At 43.2% G+C, this 27,116-nt stretch overlaps 2 protein-coding genes and 1 pseudogene across 2 annotated transcripts in view; 1 reads left to right on the top strand and 2 right to left on the bottom strand.

The window, feature by feature from the left end:
* Window positions 1-27,116, top strand: part of LOC113143885 (zinc finger protein 208-like) — a 905,597-nt pseudogene that overhangs the window by 261,216 nt on the left and 617,265 nt on the right.
* The window catches only part of LOC113143888 (NACHT, LRR and PYD domains-containing protein 5-like), a 267,626-nt gene that overhangs the window by 201,642 nt on the left and 38,868 nt on the right, over window positions 1-27,116 (bottom strand). The gene's annotated exons all lie outside the window — the stretch shown is intronic.
* LOC113143886 (NACHT, LRR and PYD domains-containing protein 12-like) overlaps window positions 1-27,116 on the bottom strand; it is a 48,590-nt gene that overhangs the window by 15,342 nt on the left and 6,132 nt on the right. Inside the window, 6 exon segments of the mRNA XM_026329490.1 lie at window positions 19,019-19,192; window positions 19,984-20,157; window positions 21,999-22,175; window positions 22,625-22,798; window positions 24,362-24,535; window positions 26,616-27,087. Of these exon segments, the coding sequence (XP_026185275.1) occupies window positions 19,019-19,192; window positions 19,984-20,157; window positions 21,999-22,175; window positions 22,625-22,798; window positions 24,362-24,535; window positions 26,616-27,087 (1,345 nt within the window).

Genomic DNA, 27,116 nt, shown 5'->3' on the forward strand with positions numbered 1-27,116 from the left:
GTCGGCGGATCCTCGTCTGGAAAGATCCTCTCAGCCCTGCTGTCTGACGGAAACCTTGAAGGCAATCCTCGCGTCAAATCAGTTAAAGATCCGCGGGTGAAATTGTGTGAATGGACGTCAGAAAAAGAAAATAACGTGTGAGTCTAAATTAAATACCGTTGCAGAGCGGGATTAGAATCAAATTGATTCGAATGCACGGACGGTGAAACACTGTTAGACAAGACCACTCGATATCTGTCAGAGACACAGGAATAAAAGACAATGGCCAAATGAATTCACCTGTCAGGGACATGATGAGGTATTTCCGGTGTCAGGGACACTAGGAGGGCATATTAAACAGTACTGTGGAATGAATGTGAATGCTTATTTGTTTGTTTGTTTGTTGATGAAAAGGGAACGTTGGACAGGCAATTGCCAACCGAGTAGAACGGTGTCACTTCCCACTGAAACTGTGTGTTATTTGTTGGGCACAAGTAAAATTGAAAAGTTGAGTGTGGTGGACGGCTGTATCCGCAGGTAATTAGTACCTGTAGAAGCTTGATACAGTGGACGATCCCCATGCTGTTGTGACTGATCGTTTGCTTGTGCCAAGTTGCAACTATGGGAAAGGGGAACAGTAAACCCCAATTAACGGGGGATCCTAAATTTATGAACACGTATTCCCCCGGATCGGCTAGATATGTGGGTGAATGGAAGAAAAAGTATGAGTTTCCTGGAAAACTGGAAACCTGCGCATGCGATAAATTGGTAACTCAATTGAAAGCAGAAATGGCTATAGCAGAACCTAAGAGAATTGATAAATTTAAATTACAAATTATAGAAGCTGTTAAATGGCAGGAACAGGCAGAAAGGAGACAGTTTTGTGGAATGCAGGCAAAAGGAGAAAAAGATAAGAAAACAGGTGATAAAAACTCCCTCATAGCAGCTCTCCAAGAGGATCCAGCTGATTTTGTCGGCCGCCCACAAGCACTAATTCAACAGGAAGAACGTAGAGAACAGCAGAGACGTCTGCTTGCACAAGCCGCAGCAGCGGCTGAGGCGGGGGCAGCAGGGTCAGCTGAAACCCCGGCTCCCCCAGCCCCCCCCCAGTGGGATTGTGGGACCTGTCCTAAATAGCCCCAGTTACACTAGAACAGGAAATCTGTACAGTCCCCTGGTTAATGAGGTTCAAACATTAGCAGCAGCAATGTCCGATTCAAACCCATTTAAAATTCCCCAGGGTGGTGGGCCGTGGCCTGGGCCCCGCCCCCACCCACCTCCCTGGTCACCACTGGAAGACCAGACTAGCATCTTTCCAGCCACAGAGGTGCCTAACCCCCACTATGGAGTGGGAGGCGATAATAGGCCCCTTCTCTTAGTGAGGAGACCCTGGTCCTGCAAAGAATTAGAGGATGCAGTAAAAGGACTGGGGGACCCCCTCGCTAATGTTCGCCAGTGGATTGTTAACCTGCAACAACTTAGACAAACTTACAATTTGGATGGACAGGAAATTGACTCAGTGTGTAGAAAAGCCTCAGGGCATAGGTATGGGGGAGTGAGGGGAGGATACACAGGGCGGACCCCAGCAGGAGTGGTCCTGCCCCCTGGAGACCCAGTGTTAGGTAATCAAGTTACGGCATTGATGGATAGAATGCAAGTAGCATTTGTTAAACCTTCTGATTACCAGGCTATTGCTCAGTGTAAACAGAAAGATGATGAGGATGTACAGGAATACAGAGGAAGGTTAGAGGAAGTGTTTAAAGCAAACAGTGGATTGGAACCTGAGGAGGCCCCTGGGTCAGCCTATCAGCAGCAGTTAAAGCAGGCCCTGCTGAGTGGTTTCCGCCCGTCCATCACTCACCATATACGGAAACTTAACATTAATACTCCTACAGATGGAGTCACTCAGATAATGAATTATGCACAACATGCACAGGTCAAAGCAACAGTCACAGGCTGCTGTGTTTGTACTTCTGGATGTGATGAGCAGTGGTGGATCTAGAGGGGGTCCTCAAAGGTTCAGTAGAGGTGGATTCAGAAGAGGTGTCAGAGGTAGAGGAGATTTTAAGAGGCGAGGAGACAGGTACAAGGAAGAAGAGCAAAAGGATGAAGTATGTTACAATTGTGGTCAGCCAGGTCATTTTGCACGAGAATGTGATCAACGGAGGCAGAGTAAGGGAGGATACAGGAGATCAGATGAGTATAATAGACCTGAGCCCCATAACCTTAATGCATGACTAGACCCCTCAAACACTGAAGAATTGGATCTTAGTGAAATTGTGGAGACTTATTATAATGCAGAAGGGAATAAAGTGATGCCCATCAGAATGTTAAAAATTAATGGAGTAAAAATAAAATTTTTGTGTGATACAGGAGCAGATAGAACAGTATTAAGGGACAGAATTCCTGGAGCGACAAGAAGTGAAACAGCCCATAGACCATGAGGTACTTTCAGACATGCAGAAAAGAGCCGCGCCAGCTGAACAACAAATTTGGCTCAAAGAAGGAGCCACAATAGAGCAAGACCTTTTTAAAATCAAAGATAAACTATCATACAGCAGCTATTTTGACACATGGGCCTTGCCATGTGTCAACAGGAGGGATGGTACATGCAGTGGAAAAGTATTTCCATGACCATTATTCCAGACCATGGAATAATGTTTTATAATGAGTTTACAGTGATAATGGTCCACATTTTGTGAATGAAGTAGTTACACAAATGTCAAAACACCTGGGGTTCGAGTTAAAAAACCATTGCTCATACCACCCCCAGAGTGCAGGATTGGTTGAAAGAACTAATGGCACTATAAAAATGAGACTGAGAAAATCCATGGAGCAAACGGGGAGGACATGGGTAGAATGCCTCCCCTTGGTAAAAATGTACATGAGGGTCACGCCAACAGACAAAGGTCTAACCCCATTTGAAATCCTTTATGGGAGACCTTTTACACTTCCCATTTGTGAGGATGTGTGTGAGAAAAACCCCAAGGAGAAACTACTCTTGCAGAGAGGATGAGTAAAATGTTAAAGACTAAGGAAGTTGTGAGTGCAAATAATCTGCCAGATGACCTTTTGTCTCCACAGGGGCAGAGAGTTAAGCCAGGAGACCAAGTGCTGATAAAGGTCATAAAAAGGAAAACCTGGTCTACACCTAAGTGGGAAGGACCCTTTACCGTGATCCTGACCACACCCACAGCTGTAAAGATCCAAGAGAGACCCACGTGGATTCATCAGAGCCACTGTAAGGTACTGCAACACCTGGTGAGTGTCAAGTAGAGGTGGAAGTCGGCCGGTATCAAAACCCTTGGCCGCTGAAGAAAACATCTAATCCTCGCTCCCAGCTATGGCACTCACCGCCAACCCTAAAGGGTGGGAATGTGTCCTCCTGCTAGTATGGCTCTGCCTGACCATACTGGTAATCTTCCTCACAAGGGCAGATCTAGAGACTATAGCGAACAATAATTTTACGAAGGAGCACAAAAGACCTAGGGCCAAACGAGGGACACGCATTGACCTCACGGATTGGCATTGGATACAGGAAATGACTGGAATGCCCCACCCGTTTAAGACTAATATGTGGTATAGATATGCTGCCCATGTGGCCAGAGCAAAGAACCGAACTGGATGCTACGCATGTTCTTATATGACACATTCAGTGTCACACCTAACCCTATACGTGGAGCCCCTCTCTGCAAAAGACAGTACATGCTTTGTGGGTCTAACCCAATATGGGAGAGACTATGGTGAGCACTTCCAAGTGCATGATTGGCATAAATACAAGTTCGAGGTTTTAAAGGTAATGAATTGTTCCGGTGTATCAGAAGCCAATTACATGACTGATGTGTGTTTCACAATGGCAAACAGGAGGGAAATGTTGGGGTCATGAGGTCAAAAGTACAATTGTTGCCATTGTGTAACATGATTTGAAGACAATACCATGTTTGTGTAAGATGTTTAAACAGCTGTCTATCTTACCAGATAAACCACATAACCTTTTGACCTGTGTAAATGATGAGCTGAAACTTCTAACTGAACCCACGCATCATGTGCCTTGTTTGTTCCTCACTATAAAAATAAAGGACTGCTCAGTGAAAGGAGGCGAAGGGGAGTCAAGATCGCATGGGGGAGAGAAGAAAGTCTCTTCTCTCCATCTGCAACTGAGGCCTATTTTTCACTTGCAGAGCATATACTCGGTACAAAGTTGTCGTGTGTTTCATTGCCTTCAGGAAAAAGAACCAAGTTAGTGTAGCGTAAACCTGACAATTACTGTCGGACACAGAGATTAGTGAAGTCACCCAAGTGTTTATTAAACAATGATACTGAAACTGACAGGAAAGGAAAACATAGGACATTGGAAATGGGGACCCATAATCTTTGCGATGTGTGCAGGAGTAAGGTCCACGTCGTCTTTACGAGATCGGACCAGGAAATGAGTGTGGGGAGTGCTTTTATGTGTGGCTGTGGAAATGAGGTGCAGGTGATCGTGATGCCGGCTCAAGTGAAGTGGATTGCTGTAATTGTCTGAGGGGAGAGCCTGGCTGATCTGTGACACTGAGACCATCTATGTTCACTGACAGAAGGGCCAGATGGTCGAGTCTGTTCTGGCCCAGACCGTGTTAGGCTTTATGAGTTTAATAATCAGTCAGAAAAGCGGCCGACAAACAGAGACACCAAACCTAAACCCTGATCAGAGAGCAGAGCATAAAGCACAGCTCTGTTTCTTTAATGGGCTGTTCCTCATTGGTGCCACAATCTTACACATTAACATTAACGCTGCACATGTGTTTGCATCCAAAAAGCAGCTGTGTTCATTGGGACTGGTTGGCTCAGTGAACTACTGTGCTGCACAGTATTGAGCTGGGTCTCATATTCCATCCTTTGTGGACCTGCTTTGGCTGCGTAGAGTCAAAGTGATGCAGAGACATTTAATAATACTAAGAACTGACCATGTTAGCTCTGCAGCTGGAGCTGACGCTCTAGACTGGATGTTCACGTCCTTTCTCACTCGCTGTGAACTGCAGTGAAAAAAACCAACCAGTCAACAGAGGTGTGCAGGGGGAGGGACCGTTACCACGGAGATGGTTTTCCACCTGGAAGCTGTGAATTCCTTCTGACGACTGCATTTAAATGCAGATGAAGAGCTTCGGTCTATTGTTTCTGTCGGGGACTACACTAACTACTGACACGGCCTCTTAGAAATTCCAACCACAAATATGTTGATTGGTGTCAGTCGGCCTGAAATGTTTCCAGGAAACAGACCAGACCAGACTAAATATCTGATCCTCCAGCACAAAAGTCCGTTTTCTGCGCACAGCCTAAATTTGATATATTCTATATATATTTAAAGTTGGGTATCTCCTCTCAACCATAGAGTGCAGCTCAAAGAGAAGCCAACGGGTCTCCTGCACCACAGCACTGCATTGTTTTGTTTTTTTAATTAATCACAAGATAGGACACCTGATGTTAGTGGATCAGGATTTTGTCTTCCAGACCACAGACTCATATTCAGCTCAGTTTACACTAGAAACTATCTCTTACACTGTCTGAGTCTGAGGGTCCAGGTTCATGACTGAAGTTTGGAGGATAATCTTTCGACTGGTCACTCTTCATGGACAGACAGCTGGATCCTGGAGACCATGGTCTCTTTCTGGGGTACCCCCCTCTGCAAACACAAACACTTAATGTGCTGGATGTAAATGTCCATACATGTTGAGTAGTGAACTGTGTCCACTCCACATGTCCATGGACTGACAGAGACATTTGGACCATGGACTCATCTTCAGCTCAGTTTACACTAGAAACGGTCTCTTAACCTGAGCCTGAGGGTCCTGGTTCAGGACTGAAGCCTGGAGGATGATCCTTGGACCAGTCACTCTTCATGGACAGACAGCTGGATCCTGGAGACCCTGGTCTGTCCTCCCCTTTCCCCCCACGAAGACTCATCTTATGCGGTCTGAAAGGGAAACCAATGACCCTGGAGACCAGAGGAATAAACCCAGTCAGCTGTCCCCCTGTAACAGCAGCAGCTTCTCAGTTTGATGGAACCATCCCAGAGACACAGTGTGACTGTGACGTCAGGAAACACAAGTCTAAACCAGGCTCAATCCCAACATTCATCAATAAGATGGATCAATATGTGCAGGTGTCATATTAACACCCATACTGCTTCCCACTTCCTGTTTCCTCCTTCTTCTTCTCTGTGGACTTTAAAATGGAGTCTGACTTCACACTTTGCTCTTCTTCACATGTGGCAGTGAGTGGATGCTCTGCCACCCAAACAGGAAGTCAACAACATCACAGGAAGTTTCCAGAGTTGCTCACAGCTTGTCTGAAGCTAAAGTGAAGCGTCCTGTTATTTCCAGCACCACCTTTCTGTATTCTCCGCCCCCCATATGCACAGACCGACACATTTCAGTCCCATTTCATAAAGATGCAGTTTGTAGATGGAAACAAGCACAGGCAGCTCCACCTGACAGTTAGCTTCCCTTAGCATAGCATCTTTATCCTTCACTGTTTGCTGGAATTCCACAGTTTTCATCTCTTCCTGGTTTCTATGAGACAGAAACTGGTCTTATGGCAACCAGTTTCCAGAGCAGGAAGAACCAAAGATGATAGATCTTTGGAATCATTCCTCAGAGAACTGGACCTGCATCTGAATATCATCCTACCAAATATTAGTGTTCCAGTCCACCAAGTCTGAAGTGTTTGGGGAGGAAAATCCACATTGGGACTGGAACCAGGTGTCCTTGATCATCCAGACATTTGTGGCTGTAAATTCAGTTCTGATGGTTTTCATTGTGGACTCACCTCCTACCTTCATACACACACATGCATTAGGAGGCTTCCCCGTACCAACATGGCGGCCTAAATATACTTACATGACATTTATGGATCGAAGCTCATTAAACAAGATGACGATTGAAAAACACAATTTTTTCTTTCTTTCTTCATGAACAACTTTGGTCGTACTAAGCTACAAGCTATAAAATGCCTGGCTGTGCCGAGCCAGTGACTCCTCACTCTGGACTTAGTGAGCTCTGTGACAGTTACTGCTTGTACAAGTAAAACTGACTGAACCTCTGAAAGTCGTTCTCTGAGTCTATTTGTTAAGTATTTCTCCAACAATCTTTAAGTTGTCTTTTATTCTCCCTAAGGTGGTTTTAAAGAGCTGCTGTTAAAGTGCCAAGTGCAAATCTATGTCTTGACCAGAGGAAAAGATTAGGTAGAAATTGGCATTTTGCGCTATCAGAACAGTGCTAACCACAGTGCTAACAATGGTTAGCACTGTTGCCTCACAGCAAGAAGGTCGTGGGTTCGCAACCCAGCCTTTCTGTGTGGCGTTTGCATGTTCTCCCTGTGCTTGCGTGGGTTTACTCTGGGTACTCCGGTTACCCACAGTCCAAGAACATGTATGTCAGGTTGATTGGTGAATCTAAAATTGCATGTAGGAGTGAGTGTGAGTGTGTGAGGTTGTGTGTCTTTATGTGGCCCTGTGATGGACTGGTGACCTGTCAAGGGTGTACCCCTGCCTTTGCCTTTCACCTGAGAGAGAGCTGGGATAGGCTCCAGCAGATCCCTGTGACCCTGGCTTTCAGGAAAAAGCAGGTATAGAAAATGGATGGATGGTGTTTTGCACCTCAACAAACTCAACATTTACCCTGTAAAATGTTCAGGCAAAGTCTGGAAAACTCTCACATCCAGGAAACAATAAGACTATCAGACCCAAACACAAACAGAGGTGGGGAAACAAGTGTAACCACAGACCAAAACAGGGCTCCAGGGTCTGACAAAGATGATGAAGAAATAAGAAATATTTCTCTTCTTCACAATATTATGATGCCTAACAATTAGCAGGCCTGTGGGTCTGACTGGAACATGACGTTTTTCCTACCTGCCTATCAAAAGCCTTTAGATCCTAAAGAACCAGGTCTATACTGATTTTGGACCCCTGGCACAGAGTTTAGAGGGAAAGTTTCTGAGAGACAGAGACAGAAAAACAAACTGACGACAAGTCTGTTCATGTCAGTCACACCCAGACACACCAAACTACACACACACACATTTTGAGCTTCCTCCTTTCCTTCAAATCTTTGTGCTGAGGGAGCTTTATAGGGACTCTTCTTCCTCCACAGTCCAAAGATTTTCTCTCAGACTCTGTGACAGGAAGAGAACAACGTTGGATCAACACTCACCTGCCTCAGCCACGTCTCCTTTTTCTGCTCTGTTGTCTCTAAATGGAGTCTGAATGCCTGTTCTCAGGTACCTGGATCACCTGATCCCTGTGGCTCCGCCCCTCTGTGTTTACCTGTGTGTCTGTGTGACAGAGAGAGAGCTGCTGACCAATCAGGCGTCAGCGTCGGTTTTCACTGGCTCACAAACACATTTCATCAACATTTCAGGTTTTCATTTTCAGCTCTTCAACATGATTCAGACAAACAGCTGCTGCTTCTTCTTCTGATTATTGTTGTTGGCACATGTTGTCCAGAGGCTGTTCCATAAAACAAGATGATGAAATAAGCCAGGCCAAGCCAGCCATGTGTCAGACTTTAAGAATTATGGCATGTCCTGTCATTGATGAGGTTGTGACATTTCAGAGAGGATCAACTTTCAGGTACAGGTCAGACCTTGTTGGCCTTTCCTGACAACTACCTGTATGAACAGTTTAGGTTCTCTAGAGACGGAATGGTGTATGTTTGGAGATTATTGAGCCCCTATATTGCAAACACAACACGCCGCAATGAAGCTCACAGTCCCGCTGACTGATTGCACTGCACTAAAATTTTATGCCAGTGGAACATTTTTGTAGTCAACTGGAGATGCTGAGAATATCAGCAAAGCTGTTTGAATTGTGGCCCTGTCTTTAAAAAGACTACTAAATGTGTTCATGGCCTTCCCTGGCCACAGAGCCATTCGGACCATTAAACAGGCTTTCTATGGGGTCCTGCTAAGTTGGAAGAACTGAATAGAAAGCAGAAATATTTTGGAGCAGTGATGTTAAACATGACATTTTGAAGCCTAACACCTTATCAGTGCTCTGGACTGCACCCACATACGTATTAAGCGCCCATCTGGTCTGCATGAAGCAGACTTTGTTAATAGGAAATCATTACACAGCATCAATGTACAGGTACAGTCTCAATGAGAAGATATTGTGAGCTACTATAGTAGAACAGATTGTTTTCTCCAAAAAGCAGGGCACCATTATTCTGTTCATTCCAAATTAATGAACTTCCAATATTCATGTTCCAAATGTTTATGTCTGTAATTCCTTTCATTCTTTAGATGATCTGTGATGCAGATTGCTTGATCCCAAATGTAGAGGCAAAATGGCCTGGCTCAGTGCAGGACTCTAGAGTCTTTGGGGTCTCCTCTATTTCCCAGCAACTGACACAAGGTAAGTTAATCACAGAACATATGGCAAACACTAGAGCTTTAAAATCCCTTTACCAATTTTTCTAGAAGACATGTGCTGTATCCAGGAGGGTTCTCATGCACACATAAGAGCTCACATAGAGATGGCTTTTGGACTCATCAAATCAAGATTTCAGTGTCTGAACCACCTTAGAGTGTCACCACAAAGGGTGTGTGACATTGTAGTTGCATGTGTTATGCTACATAACATTGTCTGTTTGAGGAGAGAGAGGCCACCAAGAGTGGTTGGAGAGGAAGACTGGGGCATTGAGGAGCCTTTTGGAGACCACATTGGCAGGGTTAGAAGAGACATTTATGCCAATAATTATTTTGGCTAAAAATCCAGTCCAAACCATGTTAAGGCCCCCAATAGAAACTGCACCCCCCAAATTCCCCCTTAATTTACCAGAGAAACAAGTCTCAATAATTTTTCATGTTATTTCATGTTGAAGACGCCTGTTAGGGGTGAAAACATACAATTAAATGCTGTCAAAGAACAAAGGTCATGGGTCATCATTTTAAATTCAATAGTTTTAATTGCATTTCTCTTTAGTTGTTGAATTTCAAGATCCAACTTTCTTCTCTTTCCTTTTTTATACTGGATGTCCCAGTCTATGGCTTCCATTTTTTTGACAAGATAGTACTTGTACACTTCCTTTCCATTTTCTGGATTCTGTAGAAACACAAAGTTAAATGAAGTCATTATATGATTCAGTTCTATTTGTATAGCTCCAAATCACAATCCAATCATCTCAAGGCACTTTCCAAAAAACCAAAATGATCTTGGCACTTTGGTGGAATATGTGCATCCTCACTTTGTCACATGTGGTTGGAGACTGAGAGGGCTCTAGGAGAAGATCATCCTGCAGCCGCTAATATTTGGAAAATCCAAACTATGAGCACCTCATCACACAAGTACACCTTCAAATATGTAGCATGCAGTTTGTGCCGACCTCAGGCCTCCTTGGACACATGGCCTTCACCCTGAAATCATTAATCAGACTCAGTTTAATAAAATCACCACTTAAGGCCAGTTCCTCTGCTGGAGTAAAATTGACTGGTGGTGGCCCTCCCCCAGTACCAGCAACCTCACTCTTTTTTTAGCAGCAGAAATGAATAAACATGAGACTGGACAGTTTTAACTTCCAACTGGCTCTGATGATGTATTTAGACTACACTTACCATTCTGAACAAGATTTTTAGATTTCCTTTCCACCTGCTGCCAAGTTCTTTTGTCTCCACTTCAGTTGCTGCTAGAAGTTGCAGTATAGCAAACACTTGTATTTACAGACTTTACAGTGTACAGTGGACTTTGGCAAAGTTTTAATATAATGATTTACATTTTGAAATTATTACTTATGCATTGAGACCATCAGCAACTTCCTGCCAGCCTTTCTCTCTTGTTTCATGAACAGCAGCTCTGTTCCCCTTTTTAGTCATTAGATGTTTAAACGCCTCGTATGCTTCTAAAAGCAAACGCTGCTCGGTCCTTTCCTTTAGTTGCCATGGAAAATCAATAGATCTGCACTGACCTCTAGGGCTGCTGAAGAACAGCGTGCACGCCTAATTATCTCAACTATGTGAACCTGACTCAAATGAGTCAGATCACATGATATGGAACTGATTTAAGCCTGACTGATGAGTCCGGTTCATTCAAGTCAGGTGTTGGGCTTTAATCGCCACTTTTCACATTGAAAACCAGGATTTGAATGTTTGAAAATACATTTTGAAAGTGAAAATATTGGTTTGAAAACTGAAAGCTATGACTCAAACCTTTGGTCATAAAATTTGAATGCGTGAAAAAAAGCTTCATTCTGTTCAGTGTTACAGATCAGTCTCTGATATATACAAATATTCTCTGACTCCACTAACATGAAACATCAACGTTGGACGTCAAACATTCTTTATGAATTGCAGGAACGTTATTGGAGGTTATGAAGGTACTTCCAGTAGTACTTTATACAGTGAAACACAGTAATACACAGAGTAGCAGCAGGATCCAGACAAACTGTGATTATCTGAGGTCACTGAGGAAACACTGGGTCAGACTGATGAAGACGTCCCAGTGGAAGATCTGGTGTAGAACCTCACACTGAGCTGGTTCCTCCTCTCTCTGTTCATCCTGCCAAAACATCTGAATATTTAGGAACATGAGGTTCATTTCCATCCTTTCTGGACTAAACATCTAGGTTTTCACAGACTAGTTTCACTGAAAAGGTCCAGAGCACTAATCTGACTCTGAGTCCCAGCAGCTCCCAACTCTTCCAGTGGAGACTCTTTCTCTCTGAGCTGTGTGGAGGACGACAGCTCTGCTGGATGGACCCCGAGGAGGAACACAACCAGAGACACCAGGACTCAGTGTGGACCTGACTGGGGAACATCAGCTGGTTCTTCCTGTAACATCAGACTCTTGATTTTTACGCTGACACACATATGAATGTGGACTTATTTGAAGGGAGTTGGTGACTGCAGCAGAAAGAAGCTGATACACAGATGGTCAGAAATGACAAATAAATATAGTATTAACAGCAACAAGCTCCTTTAAAGATGGACATTTACAGCCAACTACACAAACTAAACTAGAAGCTGTTACACTTTGACTAAACATTCTAGTTTGAGGTTTCTAACAGCATCAGTCAGGTGGTTCAGATATTTCTTATCCTTAATGTGCAAGTCAAGTCTCAGGTCACTGTGGGACTGACGCTCAACTTCACTGATGAAAGACTCAAGTCAAAGATCAAGATTTCAGAGGAAACACATGAAGTCAAGTGTTTGATCAGAGAAGAGGGGCCCAGTTAGACTCAGAGTTAGTTCAGGTGATTTGCCATTTGTGGTAAAGGAAAACCACATGGGAAAATCTTAGCAGGAGCTCAGTGACCTGTCACATTGAACATCAACTTTAAGACACATTGCCACATGAGAAAGACAATTCAAGTTATTACTCAATGACTAACATGAACAGACAGCTGCCGTCAGTAAAGGGCTTTGTTCGGACTGATCACAGCTTGTGGAAAGAAGCTTTTGGCAGAGCCAGATGCAGGAACTTTAATAGAACTAGATCATTTTCCAGAGGGAAGAAGGTGGAACATCAGCAGCAGGATGAACAGTTGGCTCATTTGTTACATGTAAGGCCGGAGGAAAAGGTCTGGTTTTATAAACGTCCTCCAGAACTGACACCTCAGAGCCCATCGTCCTTCGAGCAGAACGTACAACTTAAAGCTTTTGACTCAGTTCCCGTAAAATCTGGGCCTTTTTGGTCCATCACATTTACACGTTTGGACAGTTTCAGATAAAAAGTTGCACAATTGTATTCTGTGGCATTAGGATGTGGAAACTCCTCTTGGTGAACCCACAGACACCATCCAGGTTCTCCAGGGGAAGCTTCAGCCAGCTCCTCTGACAGGACTGTTCTGACGCCACCTGCTGGTGGATTTTGGGAACAGGTCATACTGGTTTGTTTGAGTTTGCAATGAGAAATGATCCAGTGAAGTGGACCGTGCAGCACCAAGATGAGGAAGGTGACAAATGCAGCCTGGATGACCAGAGAATTAAAGAACTAAAAGGTTCTGATGTTTGTTCTGACCAAAGCAAATGACCAGGTTTGGAGTCGACTCTGCCCACAACATAAACACAAGGTCACAGTCCCACAGCAGAAATTTCATTCCAAAAAGATTTTGGATGTTCAGGCCAAATTTAGCAAAACTTAACATTTGAAGAACAAAATAAACACCTAATTATTGGTACAGACATGACTTTGGACTTACAATAACAAACACCTGATTATTATTGGTATAGATATAAAGGCCTTTCAGAACCAAAACAGGCAGGTCAGATCCTCCAAACTCCAAAACTATTGAAGCTACAACAAAGACAGACCTCCCAGCACATCAACAGACAACAGGTCTCAGCACCACTGACCCATCAAACTCCAATGTACAACCACCAATAGGCCTTTTGGAGCCGAAACAGGTCAGACCTCCTGGTACCAAAACAGGCCTCTTAGCACCAGCAGCCCAGCCTCTAATTAGGAAAGGGAAATATAGATGAGATGGAAATAGAGAGACAGGTGACAATTGACAAGGCATTCAAAATGACAATCAACTTATTATTGGTAGACACACATGAGGAAATGACAAGGCCTGAAAAAATGACAGATGTTTTTGGTTTTTAATTCTGATGTACAGTGGGTACGAAAAGTATTCAGACCCCTTTAAATTTTTCACTCTTTGTGTCATTGCAGCCATTTGCCAAAATCAAAAAAGTTCATTTTATTTCTCATTAATGTACACTCAGCACCCCATCTTGACAGAAAAAAGCAGAAATGTAGACATTTTTGCAAATTTATTAAAAAAGAAAAACTGAAATATCACATGGTCATAAGTATTCAGACCCTTTGCAGTGACACTCATATTTAACTCACATGCTGTCCATTTCTTCTGATCCTCCTTGAGATGGTTCTGCTCCTTCATTGGAGTCCAGCTGTGTTTAATTAAACTGATTGGACTTGATTAGGAAAGGCACACACCTGTCTATATAAGACCTTACAGCTCACAGTGCATGTTAGAGCAAATGAGAATCATGAGGTCGAAGGAACTGCCCAAGGAGCTCAGAGACAGAATTGTGGCAAGGCACAGATCTGGCCAAGGTTACAAAAGAATTTCTGCAGCACTCAAGGTTCCTAAGAGCACAGTGGCCTCCATAATCCTCAAATGGAAAAAGTTTGGGATGACCAGAACTCTTCCTAGACCTGGCCGTCCAGCCAAACTGAGCAATCGTGGGAGAAGAGCCTTGGTGAGAGAGGTAAAGAAGAACCCAAAGATCACTGTGGCTGAGCTCCAGAGATGCAGTAGGGAGATGGGAGAAAGTTCCACAGAGTCAACTATCACTGCAGCCCTCCACCAGTCGGGGCTTTATGGCAGAGTGGCCCGACGGAAGCCTCTCTTCATTGCAAGACACATGAAAGCCTGCATAGAGTTTGCCAAAAAACACATGAAGGACTCCCAGACCATGAGAAATAAGATTCTCTGGTCTGATGAGACCAAGATTGAACTTTTTGGCGTTAATTCTAAGCGGTATGTGTGGAGAAAACCAGGCACTGCTCATCACCTGCCCAATACAATCCCTACAGTGAAACATGGTGGTGGGAGCATCATGTTGTGGGGGTGTTTTTCAGCTGCAGGGACAGGACGACTGGTTGCAATTGAAGGAAAGATGAATGCGGCCAAGTACAGAGATATCCTGGAAGAAAACCTCTTCCAGAGTGCTCAGGACCACAGACTGGGCCAAAGGTTCACCTTTCAACAGGACAATGACCCTAAGCACACTGCTAAAATAACAAAGGAGTGGCTTCGGAACAACTCTGTGACTGTTTTTGACTGGCCCAGCCAGAGCCCTGACCTAAACCCAATTGAGCATCTCTGGAGAGACCTGAAAATGGCTGTCCACCAGCGTTCACCATCCAACCTGACAGAACTGGAGAGGATCTGCAAGGAAGAATGGCAGAGGATCCCCAAATCCAGGTGTGAAACACTTGTTGCATCATTCCCAAGAAGACTCATGGCTGTACTAGCTCCAAAGGGTGCTTCTACTCAATACTGAGCACAGGGTCTGAATACTTATGACCATGTGATATTTCAGTTTTTCTTTAATAAATTTGCAAAAATGTCTACATTTCTGTTTTTTTCTGTCAAGATGGGGTGCTGAGTGTACATTAATGAGAAATAAAATGAACTTTTTTGATTTTGGCAAATGGCTGCAATGACACAAAGAGTGAAAAATTTAAAGGGGTCTGAATACTTTCCGTACCCACTGTACACTTGAACTGATACATGAATCCAGCTACAATGTTGTAGAATATACTTGATATAAGATGTTCTGGCCAGTGAATCATGTCACGAGTTGGTGTCGGAGTGGAGAAAAAGAGGTGATAGGACCCAAATGCTGGACAACAAAAAAGGCTTTATTAATCCTGGGGACTCCAGGGGAGAAAACAAACTAAAATACAAAAATGCTAGGGAACCAGATGGAACGGTAACCGAGAGACTGCTCGAAAACTTCTTTATGTCCTCAGCTACTTTTCCATCTTCATCAGACAGAGGAACAATGTCCTTTATGTTCCTCTTAACACTCCTGTCTGGAAGTGCTGAGAAAACAGCAGCCTGTTGTTCAAGGTAGCGCTCAACCATTGTCATAGCTTGAGTTCCACCTGGTGGGAACATCCTGAATCAGCTTGTGTGGAGGGGGTCGGAGCATCTCCTGTTGGTCCTTAAGTTCTGCTGCAGCAGTAGTGCTGACCACCTTTGGCAACATCTGGTTAAGGCCCATTCCCTTGTGTGGTGCCAGATTAACTGTGTGAGCAGAACATCCAATATTTGCTGAGAATCCGGCTGCTTCAACTGCATCAACAATATTTGGAGCGTCATGTGATTTTCCATCTGCTGCAGCTCCCTGTAGTATTTCCCACAGATCATCACTTGTGTGGCTTTCATAGACAGCGTCTGTCTGCAGAACAGGATGTGCAATGACCCAGTTGTCCGTAATGAGGTGCACCGTGATCCCAATGAAGGACTGAGCTGTACAGGAGGTCCACCCATCCCTAGTTAAAGCAATGAAGTTTGCATCGCTCAGCTCCTCCACCAGTTTGGCTTTTACTTTGCATATTAGAAGTGTTTCCTGTCGGATAAGGAAGTTTTGTGAAATAGCTTCTACAGATGGTCTGCGCTTTGTCTCCGACACACAGTCCATTGATGGACTCCACTGGAAAACCACAATGTTCCCACTCAGGGGACTTAAATGTGTCCGGGGGTTCTGCCATCTCAACACTACAACAATGGGCAGCAGGGGGCGTGAGAGGACCGCGATACGTATTGTGGCTGGTGTTTGTGATATTGTTACACCCCGAGATATTACTATTGTACAATTACTAGGATTTTTTAAAACACAAAAAATATCTCGATTTGGCAGAAACAATGAGATGACAGACAGTCATCACATCTCCTTTTGTCAGACATCTGGACATGGAACAAAATAAAGGGAAGTGATCAGACATTTTATTCTTGGAGAAATGATTTAATCCCAACAGATTTTCTCATTAGCTAGCTCCACACTGGAGAGCTGCTTAAAGTTGGAATTCCAACTCAAAGTGACACTGACACTTTTTTTCAGATTTAATACTGTAAAGCTGCTTTAAATCAGTGGTTCTCCAACTTTTTAGACCAAGTTCCACCATAATGACCAACATTAAAATACAGTAGCATAGTGGGCCTAACTATTCAGCTACAGCTCTGCACAGTTAAAAAACCAGGCAGTTTCCTTCCTAAGAAGAAGATTTCTTGTTGTCAGCCACTTTAACATTGGAAATCCACAGTTTGGACATTAGAACTGCACTGTGCTTACACACAGCTGAATAAAAAAGGGAAAGAATGATTCCATTCAAATGACTTGGACCTAAAAGTTCAATAACAACTGTCCTGTACTTCAATGGACAAAAATACTCAAAGATTCAATGACTGTGTTGTTTTAACAGGAATTCATATTTAATTTAGTGATTCCTCTGTGTACCACTAGAGGGAGCCTGAGTACCACGTGTACCACGTGATGTGACTGGAGTGTCGATTGCAGAGCTGGTGCAAATGTCTCCACATCAACTCAACAGCCTTCAGGACTCACATTTCAATAAGAGCTAAAAACAGCTGGCAGCCAACATTCAATCAGCATTTCTAAGGACTGCCTGCTTCTGATTCCCCAAGTGCCATCTTGTGTGTAGATCCAGATGCTTCTCCCTCCACTTTGACAGGTTTACAACAGGCTCTGGACCTGGACAAGTGATGGTCCTTTGGATCTCTGGCCAGACTTTCTTTCTAATCTTCTTTCCTGAGCCAAATATCTGGAAACTTGCATTTTCCAGGCATCACGTTTCAGCGGTGTAGTGAATTTAAATATATACATGTATTGAACATGAAGGTTCATTATGTCTAGTTCATGAATCATGAAGATCATAAAGCATCTTAATAATTTGGGGCACCAGATCCTTTTTTGGTGGATCAACCAGTCAGTTAATGAGTAATACATGAAATCAGTCTACAATCTGAGGGAGAGTTCTCCTGATCCAGTGACGTATTTACTGTGTGAAATAACGTCAATGATACCAGTCAGTTGTCTTTGGAAGATTTATTCAGCTATTTCCAATAATTTCCACAGGGGGAAACAGAGGGAGAACTGATCAGAGACATGAGCTGAATTAAAGAATCAAACATTAGAACAGTCTAACAGCAGCTTGTTTGCAGTGGTGGAAAAGAATCTTAGAATCCATCTGGTTGGTCCTTCATTGTGCAGAACACCATGTGATTGGTGATCTGTCTGGAACTCTGTCCATTTCTGTTCTCTTCGGGGTGTTCAGTTCCCAGATTCAAGTGATTCTCCACAGATTTGGAATTTCAAGACCTGTTGAGACTTGGAAGGATCTGCAGGAACCTCAAATCAATCACAGCCTGTAGTTCTTTGGGTGCAGGTGTTTTCCTGAGCCAAGACAAAAACACAATTTAGAAAGATTTGGCAATGAAATGAGCAAAAACACTTTGTAAAATCAGACTTTAAAAATTAGATGAAGACAATGTTTCAATGTTACTCACAGGATTTGTCTTTGGAACATTCAGTCACTGTTTTCACATCGAAGCCAAACCTGTTGGAACAAACCTCAGTTAGGTGAGTAAATAAATAATCAGATTCTCTTTTCCTCCTTTTTATTTCCTCCTTCTCTCAGCAGGCGTCCACATACAAGGAGTCATCAAACCCTCAACTAGCTCCAGACAATACACTGCACCACCACACATCATGGATCTGCAACGTGTGTGTTCTGTCCAGTCCCTGCTGACAATCCCATCAGATTTCTCCTCAGTTCATCACAGGCTGTAGTTTGGATTCATTCCTTCACATTATGGATTAAACTGTTCACTGCTAGAATTAGATCAGACTGAACTGAAATGATCACAAACCTTCAATTGACCTGATTTGCTGATTCAGAGCCCACATGACCTCTGACAGAACCTAGGACTCAGCCCACTGCTCTGGTCTTCACTGTGACTTTAAGGTGAACCAGGATTTGGTTCAGACTGGGATCCTGTTTGAAGACTGACTGGATTTTTTCCACTTTGTTGATTGGCTACTGATAAATTCTCATGTGAGACATGAAACTGATCCTGCTTCAGTGCAAGTTAGCTATAGATGACTATATTGATCAACCCAGTTTCCATGGTGACCGACCAGGCCAAAGTGAACCAGTGTTTGTTGGACTGAAATGCAGGAATTAAGCTCAACCTCAGCTGCCTGACATTGATCTGGATAAAAGACTGTTTTTGTGTTCCTGACTCACTGACTTCATCAGCAACAGTCGTCTTCACATCAACTCAAACACATGATCACAACAAGCTTCTGGCTGATCTGATTGGCTGACTGTTGTCTCTCTCTCTGTCTTTCTGTCCAATCCTGAAGCCTGTCCCTGTTCTCCTCTCACAGCTTCACTGAGAAGGTTGGAGCTTTACAGGAAATCCTGGATCTTTGCTGTGACACTGACTAGGTTTAGTCCAATCCTGCTGAAAGCACCATGGACTGACTCCAGTCCTCTACTGACCTCAGAGTCTGCAGGCTACAGTCTGGACTCTGCAGTCCATCACACAGCTGCTGCACATCTGGATCCTTCAGGTTGTTTCCACTCAGGTCCAGTTCTCTCAGATGGGAGGGGTTAGACTTCAGAGCTGAGACCAGATAACCACAGCTGGTCTTTGACAACCTGCAGCACCTCATCCTGAATAAAGAAGCAAAGACCAACTTCCTGTTGTCTTATTGAACAAACATGAACAATGAATAGAACAACACAATATTATAAATACAACACAAGTGTCAATAGAAACTGGTCCATCCAGGCTGTTATGATGAAATTAGCTGAGGTGTGAATTGATGTCACATTAACATGAAGAAGAAAGTGCAGAAAGATGAAAAATCTCTGACTTTAATTCAAAGTCATTGTGAGAAACAGGAATTTCCATGTGATGTTTTAAATTCGATTCATATGGAGTTAAACTTTCCAACATCTGGTCATGTTGGGTGGGATTGGTTCATTTGACACAGTGGTGCTCGGCCTTTTAGCCTTGCTAGTCTTGGCCCATGAGGCAGCAACAGTAGCAAGGCAGGTTTTGACGCCACGCAGCATCTTCTTTCTTTAAAGCCAAAATATTTCCACACAACTGACACACTGTTCCTCTTTGGCACTAAAGTTTCCATAGAGTCGGGTTCTGTGGAGCCCGAGGCCACTGGACAACAGATCAAGGTCCAATATCAACATGGATCAAGGTAATGCTTTGTCTGTCAACTGATCTACTGTTTCTTACATGTTGGGACCAGAGTGTCCTCACAGGACTTTGTCCATTTCAACTGACTGAATGAGGGATTATTAGGCTGCACTAACTGGGACTCCCAACAGGTGAGTCCAAGGTGAACCACCGGCTCCAAATCCAATGGCAACATCGAAAAGGGGGCCAATAATCTAGTCCAGGACCAGTTTCCTCTACAATAGTAACAAACAGTCAGTGAACTGACCTCAGAGTCTCCAGTCTACAGTCTGGACTCTGCAGTCCACCACACAGCTGTTGCACTCCTGGATCCTGCAGGTCGTTCTCACTCAGGTGCAGGTGTCTCAGATGGGAGGGGTTGGACTTCAGAGCTGAGGCCAGATAGCCACAGCTGGTCTCTGACAAACTGCAGTCAATCAACCTGAATAAAGAAGCAAAGAAGGAGATCCAATGTGACACTGATGTTGATGACAATGAGGATGGTGATGATGATGATGACAATTCTTCTTCTTTTCATTAGAATAATGAGATGAGATCAACTTGATTAATCCCTGAAGGGAAATGTAGAATGATAATAATGAGAAGAATAATATGAGAACAGTCAGAATAATAGTAATAATAGTCTGACTATATCATGATATTATTGTCAGCACATGGGAAGAGAAGCTGCTTTCCAGCCAACAGCAGGATCAGTCTAGTTGATGGCTCATACTGTCACTGTGCAGCTTTAAAGTTTCCTGCTTAAAGTTTGTTGACCCAGTTCCAAAGTGCAGCAAAACAATGCATTGAATTGTTCCTCCTTATTCTATCTGAGCCAAGGAAGCTCCCCCAGGCTCTCCTGTCTCCTGTCTCTTCCCTCTCTGCATCTTCTTCTCTGGCTTTATTCACCTGATAACATCATATCAGGATGCATTTTTAACAGTGCCCATTCTGGACTGGGTCGACTTCAAAACTTGGAATTGCCCAGTCCCAAACAGGGTTAGCAAGGCCTTGTCTAGCAGAAGTCCTGTTATCACATGGAGCCGGTCTTTCTTCTACTGACATTCTGCCTGTGGGCAGCATCTTCTTCAACTCTGGCTCATATCATTTAACCAGGGTTCTCCAGAGACTTTAGGTCTCTTCATCCTGAGGGGGGCGATAGAGGCCAATACAGTAGGACATCCATCCATCCATCCATCTTCTATACCCGCTTTTCCTGGTTCAGGGTCACGGGGATCTGCTGGAGCCTATCCCAGCTCTCTCTCGGGTGGAATGCAGGGGTACACCCTGGACAGGTCACCAGTCTGTCGCAGGGCCACATATAGACACACAAAGACAGACAACCTCACACACTCACACTCACTCCTACGGGCAATTTTAGAGTCATCAATTAACCTAACATGCATGTTTTTTGGACTGTGGGAGGAAACCGGAGTACCCGGAGTAAACCCACGCAAGCACAAGGAGAACATGCAAACTCCACACAGAAAGGCCGGGATGCGAACCCACGACCTTCTTGCTGTGAGGCAACAGTGCTAACCACTCAGCCACCATGCTGCCCTACAGTAGGACATGTAGAGTGAAAAGATGAAATTAAATCCTGTGGACTCAGTGAGGAAGTTCAACCATCCAAAGTAGATAAATGTGTGTCCATAAACGCATCATTGAATTCCCCAGGAGTCTGTGGAGGAATCTGACAATGACTGAGCTAAAATACTGGATTTACATGTAGTCAAGGGAATCTGGATCTCAAGAACAACAGGAAGGTGATTGGAAATGGACGTGTCCGCAAAGAGGTCAATAATCTAGTCCAGGACCGGTTTGGATTTCTGTATGGAAGAAGCTGTCTGGAAGTTGAGGTTCAGCTTGTGCTTAGGGTTCACCAAGTAGTGCTTCTGGTTTGGCTTTGTCTCCAGGAAATAAATGGAAGTCAATGGAATGTCCTCTGAAGTGATGGAAAAACACCTGTCTGTGTGTGTTCTCAACCATCAATATCAATGATCAAAGAAATTTTTCTACTGCATCAAAGAAACTGGATCCATTTCCAACAAATATTAGTTCAGAGGATTTTCTGCTGACACATGTGACTCTTTAGACACAATGAGACCAACTTTCTGTGAGACTCAGTCATTTGGGACTAAAGACTGAATTTAGCCTCAGAAAAATCCAAAGACAGGAAAAGCAAATCAACTTCAATAGAAGTTATGTCTGTGCAAACACTGAGTTCAAACAATAATTCAACACTAAAGATCTACAATCGGAACAAACAGTCAGTGAGCTGACCTCAGGGTCTCCAGTCTACAATCTGGACTCTGTAGTCCACCACACAGCTGCTGCACTCCTGGGTCCTGCAGGTCCCAGTTCTGACTCAGGTCCAGGTGTCTCAGATGGGAGGGGTTGGACTTCAGAGCTGAGACCAGATAACCACAGCTGGTCTCTGACAAACTGCAGTTCTCCAACCTGAATAAAGAACCAAAGATGTGACGTTAGAAACCAAAGTTCCTCTTGAAAGTGTTGAATGTTTCAGAATGTGTTCAGAGCTGAAGAAGGTTTAGAAAGTAGAAGTTTAGAAAGTGGAAACTCCAAACAGCTGAAGCCAACAGGATGCAGGTTCAAAGCAGTCCCATCCAAAAAGGGACAAAGAGCTGTCATTAATATGAATGCCAACATGCTGCTGCTTCAATAAAGACGGAGTGACTTCAGCTCTGAAACTCTGCCAGCTCCACCTGTGGCTCCATCTATACAAACTCATGTTGTGCAGCCACATTTCTCTGAGAGGGAAAACAGCCTTTCCCATGACGATCCTCAGTGTGGATCAGTCTAATATCAGCCTCATGTCTGCAGTTCAGTGTCAGCACAACTTTCACATCACATTCATCTCAGCACACAACCTAAACATGGGGTCTGACCTCAGAGTCTCCAGTCTACAGTCTGGACTTTGCAGTCCACCACACAGCTGCTGCACTCCTGGATCCTGCAGGTTGTTCTCACTCAGGTCCAGTTCTCTCAGATGGGAGGGGTTGGACTTCAGAGCTGAGACCAGATAACCACAGCTGGTCTCTGACAACCAGCAGCTCCTCAACCTGAATAAAGAAGCAAAGAAGGAGATCCAATGTGACACTGATGTTGATGACAATGAGGATGGTGATGATGATGATGACAATTCTTCTTCTTTTCATTAGAATAATGAGATGAGATCAACTTGATTAATCCCTGAAGGGAAATGTAGAATGATAATAATGAGAAGAATAATATGAGAACAGTCAGAATAATAGTAATAATAGTCTGACTATATCATGATATTATTGTCAGCACATGGGAAGAGAAGCTGCTTTCCAGCCAACAGCAGAATCAATCTAGTTGATGGCTCATACTGTCACTGTGCAGCTTTAAAGTTTCCTGCTTAAAGTTTGTTGACCCAGTTCCAAAGTGCAGCAAAACAATGCATTGAATTGTTCCTCCTTATTCTATCTGAGCCAAGGAAGCTCCCCCAGGCTCTCCTGTCTCCTGTCTCTTCCCTCTCTGCATCTTCTTCTCTGGCTTTATTGGCTGCAGCCTCAGCACAGCACAGAGGTAAAGCAGCAGCAGCAGCAGCAGCTCAGACACTAAACACAGCTCAACCACCTGGACACATGATTTCATCTGTGTGTCTCTGTGCTCCACATGTGCTTTCATTTCTTTGGGATCAACTTTATAGAGACACTGTGGATTTGTTCTTCACAATGAGATTTGGATCAGGGAACAAACTGGGTGGACAGTGTCAGGACCAAAAGCTGCTGGCTTCAGTTCAGGAACAAAAACTACTCAAAGCTTCTTCACACAGCATCAGGATTTGAGGCCTTGGCAATGACAACAGGCTGAGACCTGCTTTCTAATGGTCCAGTCCCAATGCACAGACCAGATCATGTCCTTGTGTTGGGACGATCCCCACTGTGTCATTGGCCACTAAACACAAGCTTTGGAATCCCATTCATAGATTGTTGACAACTGACTGTGTCATATGTTTCTCTGAGTTTCATCAAGTGAGAAAAATCAGAAATGCAGAGAAAATCCAACATTATCATCAGCAAACTGATGCTTATTGTGTGGTTTTTGGGACAAAGCAAGACCCAATGTCCACTACAGGGACGTGTTCTTCCCCAAAAAGAAAGAGGACTTTGTTTCTCACGGCCCAAAGTCTTCACTTCTATTCCAAAATGGAAATATTCCAACCTTTTTCCTTCTGGCTCTCAGGAGGATGTCAGATATTAGTCTGGTCCAATATTGACATATTGTTGGGATCAAAACTTGGACAAACACTGGACAGTTTCAGTTGAAACAGTTTCAGCTTTGGACTGTTTCCACAGTTTGTTTAGAAACACAAAGGATTCAGAACAACTTCCTGACAGATGACATTTTTGGGACACTCTGTTCTTCAAAGCTTCTATAGAAAGAAACACATCATTATTAATATGACTATTCAATATGAGTGAACACACATTATTGAAGACAGCTCAGTGAAATGAAGTGAAACTGAAGGAATCATTCTTAGTCTGCTGAGAATAGAAGAACAATGAAAACACTGAATGGAACAACCAACATTCACAGGAGCTTTAGTTGTGGATTCAACATCTAAGATCTACAATAGTAACAGTCAGTCAACTGACCTCAGAGTCTCCAGTCTACAGTGTGGACTCTGCAGTCCGCTGCACAGCAGCTGCACTCCTCGATCCTGCAGGTCGTTGTCACTCAGGTCCAGTTCTGTCAGATGGGAGGGGTTGGACTTCAGAGCTGAGGCCACGACTTCACAGTGAGTCTCTGAGAGTCCACATTTAACAAGTCTGTGAGGACACATATATTAGAAAAGCTGTTATTATGACAGAGACAATATATTGAGTTGAATCACTTGATGTCAAACAGGGACATGTCCTGTTGTGTCTTCACATCAGTGGTTCAACTGATCTTCTCTCAGTGGGTTGGACATGAAATAAGAATTCTTCTCACTCTCTGTCACACTGCACACGCTTCATCTTTGTTCTGCTTTCATCTTGGACAGGAAGCAGAGAAAACTCAGTTCCTTTGGAACTTCCACAACAGGCCTGTCCCTGTTTATTCCAATGTTGGACATTTGTTCACATGTGGCAGAAAAACATCAGTGTGTGAAGAGAAACAGAAGAAAAATGTGTCCCATGGAAAAACCATTGGAAAGAAAAAGAAGAACTGTGTTCATTCACTGGACAGAGAGAAAAAAACAACTGGAACATCTGCAGCTTTTGGACTGACACCATTTGGAACAGCTCAAGAACATCTGGGACAAAATCCAGCTGCTGTCATTCTCACAATAAACAAGAGGAACATTATGGTGATGATCACCCAAGTGAAAAATCAATCTATTGTTTCAGACTTCAATTCTACTTTTAGCAGATAAAGTGTGTTCACACATTTTACCAAGTGTATTTGTGCTTGTGTTGAAACGTAGTAAAAGTACATTTTTGGTGAGTCTCCAAAGTACAAGATTAGTCAAAGAGTTACTGAGACAAAAAAAGCAGATTCAAAGTAAATGTTTGCAAAGTATATTGAAATGATCTCATTACTTCATTAGTCATTTAGCAGATTTCTTCAAAGTGCACTTTACTTTCAACAGATTTTGAAGTATATTTAGTGATATATTTCAAAAGTCTGTTCATGGCTTGTGTTTTTACTTCAAATTGTGTCATTCTCTTCCAAATATAATACTATGCCTCCATTTAACTTGAGCTCTATTTCAGTAGACTTATTTAAAGTACACAATGTATGTGTTCCTGGCTGTGGGAAAGTGGACTCTTGGAAGTGGTCTAATTCCTGTGGACAAAGTTTCACTACAAAATACTCTTTCATACTACATGTTTACTTCATGTATTTTGGATGTTTGGACAGAATTCTTCGGAGAACTATGCAGAATCCTGAAGATCACTAAAATCCATGTTAGTCCCATAGTGGTGCAGCCAAATAATACTTTGACCTCACTAATAGAAAACAAACTGTTGTTCCTGTTTATTGTTATTGTTGTTACCTTGAATGACTTGTTTTGTTCCAAAGCCCTTAAATGGCTGGATTTAATAGTGTTAGAGTTCAAATCAATATTTGTTGGACTGACGGGTTTTGGACTTTGTGTGGGAGTTCCGATTATTTTCAATCCTTTTAGAACGTCTTCAAAGTGCACTGGGCTTTTCAAAGTAAGAGCATTTGAGAACATGCTAACAGGAAGTAGTGCTTTTAGTCCAACATCATTGGGTTGGAATCTAAGTAAAGTATCTACATTTCAGACTCAGTGTTTGGAGAATCCATTCAGAGGGCATTGTTGGTGTATTTATTAAACACAAAATGATGCTTATAGTGGACTTATATTTACTAGGAATATCAATCCAATATCATTGTGTCTTTTAATGCAATGTGTTCAACTTGGTTGCAATTTAACACAAAGTCAGTGGCTCATTTTCACAACAAATACTCAAATACTTTGAAAAATATACTTTGCATACTTTTTTCACATTTCAAACCTCATTCTATTGTATTTCATACATAGTTCAAATGAGTTCAGAGTATATTTCAAGTACATTTACTTTGGCTCAAAGTCTATTAGTAATACACTGTCAGTTTAATGTCACTATAGATTTTTGACATTTGCAACAAGTCAACTTCAAATGTTTCATGTATATTTTAACAGTAGTGTAGTATTTTGGGCAGCAAAAGTACCCAATAATACGTGAAAAATAGGTTTTTCATGTACTAAAGCAGATTTATAGTGCAGCTTCCAGCAACTTCACTGGTTTCATTTTAACACAACTTCAAGTATTTCAAAGTATTTCAAAAGTATACTCAATATACTTTTAGAAATTATACAAAAATAGATTTTTTTCACTTGGGCACATCTGGACTTACTTAGCCTTTCTGCAGTTCCTCACAGCTGGAATCAGTCTCCGTCGTCCCTGGTATGATGTGTTGTACTTCTTCAGGTCCAACTCATCCAGAACCTCCTCTGACATCTGCAGCATGTAGGCCAGAGCTGAGCACTGGATCTCAGAGAGTCTCTTCTCTGATCTGTTCCCTGACTTCAGGAACTCTTGGATCTCCTGATGGATTGAGTGGTCGTTCAGCTCCATCAGACAGTGGAAGATGTTGATGCTTCTGTCAGGAGAGATATCATCTGTGTTCATCTCCTTTAGGTTGTTGATGGCTCTGTGGATGGTCTCTGGACTGGTTTCTGTCTGAACTAGCAGGCCCTCTAAGATTCTCTGGTTGGACTCCAGACAGAGACCATGAAGGAAGCGGACAAACAGGTCCAGGTGGCCACTTTTACTGTCCAGGGATTTTTCCATGGCTCTGAACACGAAGTCATCCAGAGGTAGGCAGTAGTCACCGTCCATGACACGACCTTCGTCG

This window comes from Mastacembelus armatus, unplaced genomic scaffold (genome assembly GCF_900324485.2).
Source record: "Mastacembelus armatus unplaced genomic scaffold, fMasArm1.2, whole genome shotgun sequence".
Classification (NCBI taxonomy): Eukaryota; Metazoa; Chordata; class Actinopteri; order Synbranchiformes; family Mastacembelidae; genus Mastacembelus; species Mastacembelus armatus.